At 38.7% G+C, this 14,868-nt stretch overlaps 1 protein-coding gene across 1 annotated transcript in view; it reads left to right on the top strand.

The window, feature by feature from the left end:
- The window catches only part of LOC150081103 (laminin subunit alpha-2-like), a 707,948-nt gene that overhangs the window by 269,266 nt on the left and 423,814 nt on the right, over positions 1-14,868 (top strand). The window contains exon 29 of the mRNA XM_090380924.1: positions 11,307-11,431. Coding sequence (XP_090237050.1) covers positions 11,307-11,431 — 125 coding nt within the window. The remainder of the gene's footprint in view (positions 1-11,306; positions 11,432-14,868) is intronic.

Here is a 14,868-nt window from a genome sequence, read left to right as displayed (position 1 = left end):
TTGATCCAGGCAGCCGACTAGCAGTTGTTGCTGACCCAACAGCAAATTTGGGTCATTAATTAATAGTTATGACAAAATAAGTTATTTAGATGCAGCCAAAATTGTTGGGAGTCACTGAGGCCAAAACCTGATAGTCTGTACCTTCTTTTGACTAGCATAAAATCATCTGGGTTTCCTTTAGTAAACTCTGTCACTTATTATTTATTGATAAGATGACTCTCATCAACCAGTGTAATTCGCCACTTTGCTTATTGGAGGTTTGACGTAGAGATTGTGCAAGCCTTGCACAATCTCTTCAGGGCCAAATTGATTGTGCAAGACTCGTGGGATAGTATTTTTATAAGCATGGTCTGTGCTTGTTCACAGGAGAGACTGATTCTACATGTATGGGATACACTTAAATAGAAAGGATGCAAGAATCTTTGCTGATGCTATCAGGGCAGTGTTGTTAGGTGGTTCAGATGCTGCTAGCTCATGGGGGGGGGGGACACATAACAGTAGTTCCTGGCAGAGGTGGTGCCTCCATAGCCAGGTGAGAAGGAGCAGCAGTGCGTAGCACATGCTTCTTGATTAGACCGGGGTTCGAGCCCATGACCACTAAATACAGAGGATGCGGAAAGGTCAGGGAATGACCACTGCATATCCCTGAAGCAATATGGCCTTAGTTGCTAATGCTCCTAAAAACCAAATAACAAACAAACCTGGCAGAGATGAAAGTGATTCTTGCACTACTTCTACTGGAATGAGCAGCAGCCTGGAAAACAAGGTGCTGGGGATTTCAGGGACTGCTGGGAGTCAACACAGAAAGGTAAATACATGGGCTGTGTTAGGGTAGCTAAAATTAAGAACAAGTGCATGCATTACTGGGTATATTGGCATATACCCAGTAATTTTGAGGAAGACAGCAAGAGTGTGCATTGAAACGTTAAGGTTAATTATGAGAGCTTCCTTGGATTCAGGGGAGGTACCCATGGACTGGAGATGTGCAAATATGACCCCAATTCACAAAGGAAGATCAAAGGGCAACGCAAGTAATTATAGACCTATGAGTTTAACTTCTGTTCCAGGAAAATTAATGGAGGCATTGGTTAAAGAAACACTGCAGGATCATCTAGACAAGACTTCAGTTATAGTTCGGACACACACAGTTTTGTTAAGGGGAAGTCTTGCGTGACCAGTTTCATTGGATACTATGATGCAGTCACAAAAGAACTGGATGCAGGGAATAACTTTGATATTATATACTTGGATCTTAGAAAGGCTTTTGATACTGTTGCACATGGAAGACTGCTGCACAAATTGGAGCAGTGTGGCATTGAAGACAAATTGCTGCAATGGATAAAGGGGTGGTTGAGGGGGAGAAGTGATAGAGTGATAATCAATGGACACTGCTCATCGTGGACTAATGTTATTAGTGGAGTCCCTCAGGGTCCATTATTGGGTCCATTATTGTTTTCTGTATTTATAAATGATATTGATGATGGTATATCAAGCTTAATGTCCAAGTTTGCAGACGATACGAAGGTTGGCAGGGTTGTCAAGGACACTACTGACACTATGCTACTGCAACAGGATCTGGAAAGGTTGAGCAGATGGGCTTCGAGGTGGCAAATGAAGTTTAACATTGACAAATGTAAAGTACAACATATGGGAAACAGAAACCCCAGAGCAACGTATCAACTCTGCGGTACTACACTGACAGTGGTAGAGAATGAAAGGGACCTGGGGGTGGGTGTGCAGGCAGATATGAAGTTTTCTGAGCAGTGCAGATGGGCTGCAAGAGTAGCTCATGGTGTATTGTCGATGATATATAGGAATTTTTCTAGCAGGGATAAGGAGGTGATTATTCCTTTGTATAAGGCAATGGTCAGGCCACACCTAGAGTACTGTATACAGGTCTGGAGGCCTCATTTCAAGAAGGATGTAGAGATGCTGCAACGAGTACAGAGAAGGGCAACAAGATTGGTGAATGGAACAAAGGGGTGCTCTTACGAAGAAAGGCTTAAGTTTTGCAAATTACAGTGTCTGGAGACTAGGCACCAGCGAGGTGATCTGATAGAGGTGTATATTTTATTTTTTTTTTTTTGTAGTTGTTAGCGCATAGGCTTCTGTGGCCATAATGCACCTCCCAAGATTTTTGCAGTACTTTGATCCAAGCCCGAGGCGGGAATCAAACCCGCGACCTTTGGGTTGCCAGGCAGGCACTTTACCCACCCGGCTAGCCCGGTTGGCCAGAGGTGTATAAAGCTTTGAATGGTTTGAGCATGCTCAATGCTGATGGGATTCTTCCTCTTGCTCAGAATAATCACCTGAGAGGGCATAAATTCAAATTGAGGAAAGACAGATGTAGGATAGACGTGAGGAAATTTGCCTTTAGCCAGTGGGTGGTTGGTTGGTGGAACAGACTTCCATCCCTTGTCATGGAAATTTATAGCTTAAATAAGTTTAAGGCTCAGCTGGACAGGTATTTCGAACGAACAGAGGGGTGAAGTGGAAGTGGTTATTTTTTTATTTATTTATTTAATTTTTTTTTTTTTTTTTTTTTGGCTGATGCTGCATAAGCTTGCTTTCTTGCATCAAATGCCTCTACTAATGCTAATGTGCTTGTGCCAAGAGAGATTAAAAGTCAGGGTAATCCCCAAAAGAGATAAGAGATATATCATTTGCCTAGAAATTGAAGTATCACCAAAGATAAGCATAGGAGCTGAAGAATCCTTTTTGCGAGATATAAGGCAGGACTGGGTTTTATAAGGATTGAAATCAACTAAGTTGTCTTTGCCTCACTGGAGAATTACCTGTAAATCGGCATTTAAGGAATTGGTAGTGGGTATTTGAGAAGTTGAAGCAGATTGAGCAGGGCAAAGTTTCTCAAACTGGAAAGTGGAATGCAATGTGCTATCATTGGCAAAACTATGGATAGAATTTCCGGTCAATGGAAGAAGGTCATTAATATAGAAGAGGAAAAGAGATGGGGGGGGGGAGAACTGACTTCCATCCCTTGTGGTGGAGGTTGATAGCCTAAATAAGTTTAAGGCTCAGCTGGACAGGTATTTTGAATGAACAGAGGGGTGAAGTGGAAGTGGGTTTTTTTTTTTTTTTTTTTTGGCTGATGCTGCATAAGCTTGCTTTCTTGCATCAAATGCCTCTACTAATGCTAATGCTAACTGAACCTTGGGTGACACCAGCATTAGTGCAGAAGTTAGAAGACAGAGAGCCATCTACCATCACCCTCAATTAGCAATCAGAGAGAAAACTGAATAACCAATTACAAAAAGCAGTTGGAAAACCATAAGATAGAAGCTTGTTTAGAAGACCTTTATGCCAAACACAATCGAAAGAGTTGTCTAGAGCAACTGCTTGTTTTAACCAAACTTTTCCATTGAATTTGTCCATAAATGGGTAACATAAGCCAGAATATCACCAGTGGATCGACACTGATGGAATCCATACTGACTATTGTTGATCAGACGGAAGGATTCTTGGTAGTTCAAGAGTTGGCAATTAATTGATTTCTCCATTACTTTGGAAAGAGTAGAAGTAATCGCAATGGAATGATAATTGGATGGAAGTCACCCTTTTTAAGAACTGGCTGGATATGAGCAAATTTCCAAGCAGGAGAAAAAACAACTTTGGAATAAGAAAGTGAAAAATGACATCCTTTTGACGAAAGCCCACAGGAGGCATTGAATGGAGTGTGCTGGGAATGGTTTGAGGTGATGAGGTGATTTATCAAGATCATCAATACATAAGTTGGAAGAAAAATAGGATGCTAGCAGGTCAGTTTTATCTTTGGCTGATGTGGCAAAAGAACCATCTAATTTTGTCAGAGGTGGGAACAGAGACGGGCAAAAATTGCAGCCAATAGCTTTGGTAAGTGACCAGAATGCTCAGCTACCATTTGGACTAAAAGCAAGTTTTATACTTTTAGCCTTCTCAAAATCTAGTTTAGACTGATTAATAACTGCTTTACAATTGTTGCGAGATTTGGTGTAGGCAGAAAATGAAACTCAAGAATTGGAAACAAGCCAATTACGATATGCAACATTCTTCTCCTGAATGACCTTAGCACATTTATTGGAAACCCAAGGTTTAGAAGGACGAGATTTTAAAGTTGAGTGTGGAATAAAGGATTCCATTCCTACAAGAATAATTTCATTGACACGATCTGAGCAAACACTGACATCAGAAGTTTTGAAACAGTAATCCGACCAAGGAAAAGAAGAAAAGAAGTCTCGCAAGTGATCCCATTTTGCATTCTTGTAATGCCAAACAACACGAGGTTGGCAATAGCCATGAGATAAAATCTCTATTGGAGAAGAGACAATCAAGTTGTGATCTGATGTGCATAAAGGACCACTCACTTTGATCATGTACTTAGAGGGTTGTTTGTGAGAAAAAGATCAAACGTGTTGACTGTACAGTTAGAATTGTCCAGTATTTTGGTAGGTAAATGAACAATCTGTGTGAGGTCATTAGTAATTGCAAAAGCCTCAGCATCTTGACCTGCTGGGTCTGTGTGACTAGAGAATGGAAGCCAGCTGGAGTTGTGAACGTTAAAATCACCAAGGAAAATTACCTCACTGTTAGGAAAGTTTGAGTGGGGAAAGTCAAGTTGCAAAGAGAGGAAGTCAAAGAGCTCCAAGTGATTAGTGGAGTTGGGAGAACGGTAGAGACAACAGATGAATTTGACAGAATGATGTAGAGAGATTTTAAGCCAGAGAAGATCAAAAAGAGGAGATTCCAAATTACCAAGTCTCTGCCAGGAAATATCGGAATGGACATATGCACAAGGACCGCCTTTGAGACAAAAGTAGTCATACTGTGAATAATTTGAGCAACTGAGATGAGCAGTGGGCAAATTAACCAATAACTGAGATTCTGTCAGAAAAAGTACATAGGGTTTGGCAGGCTGCAAGTGGAAATGGACATCATTGAGATTAAGAACTGAGACCACATATATTTGTGAAATGGACTAGGAAGTGTTTGGGAGGTTTAGATCTTTTTGCAGATAAGTTTACTCTATTAGTTTGACAATTCATGGTGTATTCAATAGTAAGAAAAGTGTGGGGGGGGACATGCTGTCTAAAGTTGTTTGTTTGTTATTTGGTTTTTAGGAGCATTAGCAACTAAGGCCATATTGCTCCAGGATATGCGGTGGTCATTCCCTGACCTTTCCGCATCCTCCGTATTTGGTGGTGATGGGCTTGAACCCCGGTCTGATCAAGAAGCGTGTGCTATGCACTGCTGCTCCTTCCCACCTGCATACGGAGGTGCCTTTGCTGTATAAAGTAATGAAATTTTTGAATATGGCGTACACATGGTAAGGATATACCCAGATCCTTACCATGTGTCCCCTCACATAAACACTAGTCGAACTCCCTCCAGTCACTAACTGGCAGATTAGATGAACCAAGATTATACACTAGCTGATCCGGAAGCCTTCCAGAGAGTTACCAATAGGTTCGGTCCAGTGTACTAACTAGTGGCCAGCCTGTGAACACAGTTTTAGAGCTGTACCCTCGAAATATAAGGAAGTTTTGATCTAGCGATGATGTGCATCATAACCTCATGATGGAAGAGATGGGGAAGGCTTGACCAGTACTTGGCTCTGGAGACTAAACATGGGTTCCACCACTTCAATCCTCCAATAAGCAAAGTGGTGTTATTGCACCGGTTGATGTGTCATCTACCATCTAGTATTGACTGGTAACACAGAGAGGCGGCATTCCTCTGTGTGGTGTGGGTGCCACACTTCGACACCTGCTTACGTTGGTTCACACCTGAGTGGTCACCGACAGTGTGTTTGCGCATGGGGGGTTATACCCAGGATTACTAACAGTCCCACCATCGTGAAGGTGCAAGCAGGGGATTTGGCAGTCACAGACCGACTGTTTTTCGCCGAAATTGGGTCCACTTGACTTGTCACCCGAACATCAGTTCCATCAGCATTTTAGACTCCCAGGTAGCAAGAGCAGCTTGTCTGGCATATCTGAGAGAATGTCTGCGACAACCTTGGATATACTTGGATTTTAGGAAAGCTTTTGATACTGATGGAGGACTACTGTAAAAATTGGAGCAGTATGGCATTAAGGGCAAGTTGCTACAATGGATTAAGGGATGGTTGAGTGACAGAGTGGTAATCACTGGATACTGCTCTTCATGGACTAATGTTACTAGTGGAGTCCTCCATGGTTTGGTGTTGGGCCCATTGTTGTTTTGTATATTTATCAATGATACTGATAAATATACATAATTTTGCAGATGGCACAAAGGTTGACACAGGGTGGTTAGTGACAGTACTGACAGTATTCTTCTGCAACAGGAACTAGAAAGGTTAGGCAGAAGGGCTGAAAAATGGCAATTGAAATTTAAATGTTGATAAATGCAAAGTACTGCATACGGGTAGCAGTAACTGCATAGTAACAGACTGCCAGAGCAGGTTATGGGGGTCTTGTCAATGACATACAGGAATTTTTCTTTTAGGGATAAGGAGGTGATTATCCCTTTGTAGGGATAATAGGCAATGGTCAGGTCACACCTTGAGTACTGTATACAGGTCTGGAGGCCTCAATTTTAAGAAGGATGTAGAGTTAATAGAAATAATACAGAGAAGGGCAACAAGATGTGGGGAGAACAGAGGTGCTCTTAAGCAGAAAGGCTTAAGTCCTGCAAATTGCAGCATCTTGAGACTAGGCACCTGCAAGTTGATCTGATTGAGTTGTGTAAGGCCTTGAATGGTTTGAGCAGGTTCAATGCTGATGGGTTTCTTCCTCTTGCTCAGATTACAAACCTGAGGGAGCATAAACTCAAATTGAGGAAAGACAGTTGATGAAAAACCAGAAACCCTGGTTTTTCGTCCAACAAAACAGGAAATCGACCTTGGGACACATGCAATTTATCAACAATATGCACAGAGTAACATGGCCTTAGTTGCCGATGCTCCTGAAAAAAAAAAAAAAAAAAAACATGTGATTACTTGAAGACGTTCAAGAATTTCTGGTAGAAAAAGAGGCCGGCATAGCTGATTTGGTGCAAATGGCATCCGAGGTAAAACCAAATCAATTCAGAGGATGATAGCGCAGATGAAAATTCTAAACTTCCAAATTTTATCCTAAAAAGCATAGGGGAAGGCATAAAGTTAGCCGAGCAATTAGAATATTATTTTTTGAATGCAGGTTCTTGAATGAAAGAAGCCCAAAGTTCAAAAGGGAGCATCAAAAATGCTTAGTTCCATCCTTGATAAATCTTTGTGAATTAAATTCACAAAGATTTATCAAGCAAAAGCAAACAAACCTAGATTACTGATATTTTAAAGAGAGCAGAAGATGCACGAAATCTAAAATGGTGCATTTTTGTTAGCTTTTGGAACATAACCCCTCCTTTTTGTACTTTTTCTTAGTCCCGTATAACACGGTTTTGCACAACACTGCATTTTATAGGAACCTGATAACAGTGTTACATGAGGGTTATCTGTACTAATATCTAATTATTCGACATTTGCATTGAAATATAATTTAGCTGTATATCTTTACTATTGCTTTGTTATAGAGATCCTTGTATATTCTTATGTTAATATATTCTTATATTAATAATTTATTACAGTTGCACATTGCAAATATAAATACTTTGAATACAAGTTTTCTAAGAATGCTGAGATTTTTTTTTTTGATAACTTGTGTGTGAAACCTTCTAGTTGTATAAATAGCTCATTTCTAATCTGACAGAACATGTTAAGATGCAACCTTTCTTTTCAGTTTTATTACTTAAATATTTTGTACTAAACAATATTTTTATAAGAAACTGCTTTTTTGCATGAAATTAAAGTTCTTTAAACCTTGCTGTGTACAGTGTTTGCCAAACATTATTCTCTGCAGTAGTTCTTGTACATACATGATTCTAAAACTCATTCTGTGTGTTTAAAAAAAAAAAAAAAAAAAAAAAAAGTAAAACTTTGTTAAGAATTCCTTTACCCAAACCGTCAGTAGAGTTGCAAGGAAAATTTTTGATTTTGATCCTTTATAAATGCAAGTAATTTCAAATTCTCTTCATGGAATGTTGTTATTTAAGAAGAAAGATTTAGTAAAACTTTTAATGTTTCCAAGGAACTCAGGGAAATGGAGAATGAAAAAGACCTGGGGGAATTGTGCTGTCAGATATGAAGTTGTCTGAGCAGTGCAGACAGGCTGCCAGAGCAGGTCATGTAGTCTAAGCATTAGTAGAGGCATATGATGCAAGAAAGCAAGCTTATTCAACATCAGCCAAAAAAAAAAAAAAAAAAAAAAAAACACACACCACTCCCATTTCACCCCTCCGTTCATTCGAAATACCTGTCTAGTTGAGCTTTAAATTTGTTTAGGCTATCAACTTCAACAACAAGTGATGGAAGTCGGTTCCACCAACCAACCACCCGCTGGCCAAAGGCAAATTTCCGCACATCTATCCGACATCCATCCTTCCTCAATTTGAATTTATGCCCTCTGAGGTGATTATTCTGAGCAAGATGAAGAATCCCATTGGCATTGAGCATGCTCAAACCATTCAAAGCCTTATACACCTCTATCAGATCACCTCGCCGGTGCCTAGTCTCCAGACTCTGTAATTTGCAAAACTTAAGCCTTTCTTCGTAAGAGCAACCCTTTGTTCCATTCACTAATCTTGTTGCCCTTCTCTGTACCCGTTCCAGCAGCTCTACATCCTTCTTGAAATGAGGCCTCCAGACCTGTATACAGTACTCAAGATGTGGCCTAACCATTGCCTTATACAAGGGAATAATCACCTCCTTATCCCTGCTAGAAAAATTCCTATATATCATTGACAAGACACCATGAGCTACTCTTGCAGCTCGTCTGCACTGCTCAGAGAACTTCATATCTGCCTGCACAATTACCCCCAGGTCCTTTTCATTCTCCACCACTGTCAGTGTAGTACCGCAGAGTTGATACGTTGCTCTGGGGTTACTGTTTCCCATATGTAGTACTTTACATTTGCCAATGTTAAACTTCATTTGCCACCTCTCAGTCCATCTGTTCAACCTTTCCAGATCCTGTTGCAGCAGCAAAGCGTCAGTAGTGTCCTTAACAACCCTGCCAACCTTTGTATCATCTGCAAACTTGGACATTAAACTTGATATCCCATCATCAATATCATTCATAAACACCGAAAACAACAACGGACCCAACACTGAACCCTGAGGAACTCCACTAATAACATTAGTCCACGTTGAGCAGTGTCCATTGATTACCACTCTCTGTCTTCTGGCACTGTCTTGTCAGTGATATATCGGAATTTTGCTAGCAGGGATAAAGAGGTGATTATCCCCTTGTATAAGGCAATGGTCTGGCCACCTTGATTACTGCATACAGGTCTGGAGGCCTCATTTTAGGAAGGATGTAGAGTTGCTAGAATGAGCACAGAGAAGGGAAACAAGATTGGTGAGAGGAACAAAGGGGTGCTCTTACAAAGAAAGGCTTAAGTTCTGCAAATTGGAGCATTTGGAGACTAGGCACCTGTGAGGTGATCTGATTGAGGTGTATAAGGCCTTGAATGGTTTGAGCAGGCTCAATGCTGATGGGATACTTCCACTTGCTCAGATTAAGAACCTGAGGGGGCACAGATTCAAATTGAGGAAAGACAGTTGTAGAATAGTTGTGTGGAAGTTTGCTTTTAGCCAGCGGGTAGTTGTTGATTGCTGGTACAGATTTCCATCTGCTGTTGTGGAAGTTGATAGTTTAAATAAATTTAAGGCTGAACTAAACAAATATTTGGAGTGACCAGATGGGTGAAATGGGAAGGTGGGTTTTTTTTTTTTTTTTTATGTATAAGCTTGCTTTCTTGCTTAAGAGAATAAAGTGAGTTTAGCCCTTGAGACAAAAACATTAATGTAATCTATGATAATCAGTTCCTCTACTCATTTTATTTCTGATTTTTTTTTTGTATCTCTCTTGTTCCCATACTCTATACGCTCTCCTTAAACACATTGCTTTTAACTAAGTTGTCAATTATGTCTTTCAGTTTAACTATTTATAGTTAAATTGAAAACTATTTATAGTTGAACTGAAATGATGTTGCTGAGGGTTTGAGACTGTTAAACTATACTAAAATTTCTCTACAACAATAAATTATTATAAAGCCTGACTAAATGTACTTATACATAATAACGATACATATAGATATTTATATCTATAAATTATTATAATGCCTGACTAAATGTACTTATACATAATAACGATACATATAGATATTTATATCTGTATTAATTGTATTTTAAGATAAGTATAAATTCAGCATTATCTATATATGCATAGTTCCATAGGACAATGGTTCAAGTTAATTTATTGTATGGAAGTGTCTAATTAAATTTTGTGATAAAATAAGTTCTTATGTAAGAATTTTATATATATGCAGATAACATATAACAGCACTTCCTAGACGAGTTGTAATGTACTTTAAAGCATTATCTGAAATGATGGTCTTGGCTCATTGTAGCCTTAGTTGCTAATGCACTAATAAAATCCAAACGAAACCAAATTATCTGAAATGACCCTGAAAGAACAGAATGCATGCTCAGGAAAAGGTTAATTAACCAGCTCTCTAGCATTAATATAAAAAACATGTATCAGAGAATGTATTTGTGCTTTTTGTACCCATATAATTGCTCTTATGGCATGTTTTTCACTAAATTTTTCACTTGGTTGTTTGATTAGTTGAAGCATTTTCTGAGTTATTTTTCTGTGGTCCTTTAGTCCTACAATCAGTTCTAGCTCTCATTGTATCAAACATAAGAAGACAGTTCAAAGTAATTCAAAAATCTTGGCTCATGCCGTCAATCTCTCTCCTCTCCTCCCACCCCCATTTAGCTGTTCCTCTGAACACTTGAGAGGCTTCCCTATATCATTAACAGACTAAACAAATTCTGACTACCAGGTGGTGAAGTCCATGCTGAGACAAAGTTTGCTCTATAAGCCTCACATTGTTGCTCAAATTTTGAGTTAACAAGACTCATTATCTAATTCATCCTGTTATGCCAGTGAAGAATTGCAGACAGGAACATTTTTAGCCATTCCTATGACATTTCTCCAGCATAACTTTGTTTTGAATTATCTTAAAAATAAAATCCAGTGTTTTAGTTTCTTTTATATTATTTTTTTTATTTTAAATATAAATTTATTTTATATGAATGCTTACATACTAAGGTATGACATTATATAAGAGATATTATTATTTATATTTATATAAGACTTTTATATGTGTGATACCAATTATTTCTTTTTTTTTTTTTCACATATAAAAACATATGACTCTCTTAGGATGAATGGAAATTAGCAGATAACCCACAAATACCAGTTACTAGGAAGGATTTAATGGTTGCCTTACAAAATGTTCAGGTGATTTTAATTCGTGGGACAGAAGGTGCCGATGTCAAATATGCCAGGTATTTTGTTTATTAATAGTAATATTGATAGCCATATAGTGCAAAGAAGCCACATGCTTCTTTGCACTATATAGCTAAGAAAATATAAATTATTTGTTCCAGTTGACCTTTGAATTTATTCAACTGGTCAGCCTCAACTACCTGCAAAGGCAACCTGTTCCACAATCAGTGACTCGCTGGCTAAAAGAACTTCCTGCAAACTAGTCTAAACCTCTTCCCCTGTAATTTGCAGTTATAACCCCTGGTTCTGGAATTCTTTATAACAGTGAAAATTCTGCCTTCATTCTGGAACAAACCGTTGTTGTCGAAGTTGATAACTTAAATAAATTCAAGGAAGAACTAAACAAACAATTGGAGGGAATGAATGGGTGAAACGGGAGGTATTGTTTTGTTTTTTTAAAGATTACGAGAAATCCTTGGCAAAAGATGCAAAGAAAAACAGCAAAGAGTTCTTTACTTATGTAAACTCTGGAAGGAGGAGATGAATCAGATTGGTCTACTTGATATTGATGGTCCAACTGTTGGTGATCCTGCACAGGTAGCTGACAAACTGAATGATTATTTTGCATCTACATTCACACATAACAAGATGTTCAGGGAGGGGAATGCCGGAAATTTATCAAACTCTGGCAGGGAGCTAAATGATTTTGTAATAAGTGAGAGCAAAGTGGAGGAGAAATTGTTGAAGTTAAACAATTAAAAAATTAAGTTAAACAATAAGAAAAGCACCTGGGGTGGATGGGATCTATCTAGTTATATTAAAGGAGGCAGCAAAGGAAGTAAGCAAACCCTTAGCTATAATTATGAGAACTTACTTGGACTCAGGGAGGTTCCCATGGATTGGAGATATGAAAATGTGTCCCCAATTCACAAAGTAGGGATCAAAGGGTAACATGAGTAATTACAGACCTGTTAGTTTAACTTCTATTCTGGGGAAATTAATGGAGGCACTGGTTAAAAAAGCACTGCAGGATCATCTAGCCAAGTCTGTAGTTATGGTTCAGACACAGCATGGTTTGTTAAGGGGAAATCTTGTTTGACCAATTTTACTGGATACTGTGATGTGGTCACAAAGGAACTATGCAAAAAATAATTTTGATATCATATTCTTGGATTTTAGGAAAGCTTTTGATACTGTTATGCATGGAAGACTACTGTAAAAATTGGAGCAGTATGGCATTAAGTGCAGATTGCTACTATGGATGAAGGGAGTTGAGTGGGAGAAGACAGAGTGGTAATCAGTAGACACTGCTCTTTGTGGATTAATGTTATTAGTGGAGTCTCCCAGGGTTTGGTATTGTGCCAGTTGTTGTTTTCTGTATTTATTAATGATATTGATGAAGTATATCAGGCTTAAAGTCCAAGTTTGCAGATGATACAAAGGTTGTCAGGGTTGTTAATGACAGTATGCTACTGCAACAGGATCTAGAAAAATTGAGCAGATGGGCTGAGAGGTGACAAATATAAAGTACTGCATATGGATAGCAGTAACCCCAGAGTAACATATCAATTGTATGGTACTATAGTAGGGGAGAGTGAAAAAGACCTGTTGATAATTGTGCAGTCAGATATGAAGTTTTCTGAGCAGTGAAGACAGGCAGCCAGAGCAACTCATGGTGTCTTGTCAATGATATTCAGGAATTTTTCTAGCAGGGACAAGGAGATGATTATCCCTGTATATAAGGCAACTGTCAGGCTACATGTTGAGTACTGTATACAGTTCTGGAGACCTCATTTTGGGAAGGATGTAGAGCTGCTGAAGTAAGTACAGAGAAGGGCAATGAGATTGATGAATGGAACAAAGGGTTTCTCTTATGAAGAAAGGCTTAAGTTCTGCAAATTGCAATGTCTGGACACTAGGCACCTGAAAAGCGATCTGATTGAGGTGTATAAGTCCTTGAATGGTTTGAGTAAGCTCAATGCTGATTGGATTCTTCTTCTTGCCCAAATTGAGGAAATCAGTTGTAGAATAGTGCTGAAATTTTCCTTGAGCCAGCAAGTGGTTGATTGCTGGAACAAACTTCCATCTCTCATTGTGGAAGTTGATAGCTTAAATAAATTCAAGGCAGAACTAGACAAACATTTGGAGTGAATGGATTGGTGAAATGGGAAGGATTTTTTTTTTATGTATTCAGAATATATATACAGCAATACCCCAGATAGCACTGATAATTGGTACCGAAACTATTCCGTGTTATGTGAAACCGTGCTAGTTGAGGTATAATTATAAGAGGTTTTAATTGAATGCGTACCAGAGAAACAGTCTATAACAAATTATAATAAATCTATAAACAATTTGCACTTCATAGCCAATTAAAAGGATTTGAAATAAAAAATATTTCAAATTTTTTTTCAGTGAAAAGGTAACATCATGAGAAACGAGAAAAAAGTTTTAAAAAACCGATTGTTTATTTATGTATTTCAATAATGAAGTCTGGTGAAGTTGTCTCTTCTTTTTCTTGGTGTTCAAGTCTTTGTAGCATCGAATCCCCTCTTGTAAAATTTGCCGTATCTTGATTCTATGTTCAACATTCGGATCTCCGTTAATAATCTCCTTTTTCGGAGGATTGACATATTCATGTCAATCCCCCGAAAAACTTTCTCCAATCTTCTCTTAAAAAAATACCTTTGGTGCTATTTCTGAATTGTTTTCCTCTTCTTCATATGCAGTTTGCTCAACAATTTCAAGAAGAGTTGTACCATCTAAGTCACTTGCATGCGAGTCAGTGCAGTCACATACATTGACAGCCGACCGGGCTAGCCGGGTGGGTAAAATGCCTGCCTGGCTACCCAAAGGTCTCAGGTTCGAATCCCGCCTTGGGCTTGGATCAAAGTACTGCAAAAACCTTGGGAGGTGCATTATGGCCACAGAAGCCGACGTGCCAACAATTACAAAAAAAAAAAATAAATAAAAAAAATAAAATACATTGTCAGTGTCCAAAGTTTTGAATTCCAAGTCTTTTCCGATCTTCACAATGTCTTCAGCAGTTGTCTGAACTTGCAATTCAAAACCAGTGAAATCATTTACCAAATGGGGGGAAACATGCTATCAAAAGAATGCATGTTGTTGGCAGTGATTTCTAGCCTGATGCAAATATATTTTTGATCGTATTTAAAGGGGTAAAAAAAAAATGTAAAATGAAAAGTTTTATAAGCTGTCACGTCTTCTCAAAAACAAGGTGAAATTAAGAACGCTGTTGCAGCTGACTGCCTCAGGTGAGCTATTGTCACGTGTGCATGTGAGACAATAGAGTTGGCACCGCAGCATATATACATACTGTATGGTTATGACAATGCAGATATATATAGAGCACAGAGTAGTAATATATCTTATCTTACTGCTCTGTGATATAGGGTTGTTGGTTTTTAGGAGCATTAGCAACTAAGGCCATATTGCTCCAGGGATATGTGGTGGTCATTCCCTGAACTTTCCGCAT

The sequence above is a fragment of the Mastigoproctus giganteus genome, chromosome 9, assembly GCF_048544385.1.
Source record: "Mastigoproctus giganteus isolate SK-2022 chromosome 9, ASM4854438v1, whole genome shotgun sequence".
In the NCBI taxonomy this organism is placed as follows: domain Eukaryota; kingdom Metazoa; phylum Arthropoda; class Arachnida; order Uropygi; family Thelyphonidae; genus Mastigoproctus; species Mastigoproctus giganteus.
Note: the sequence above shows the minus strand (reverse complement) of the source record. Positions and strands in the feature narration are given on the sequence as shown.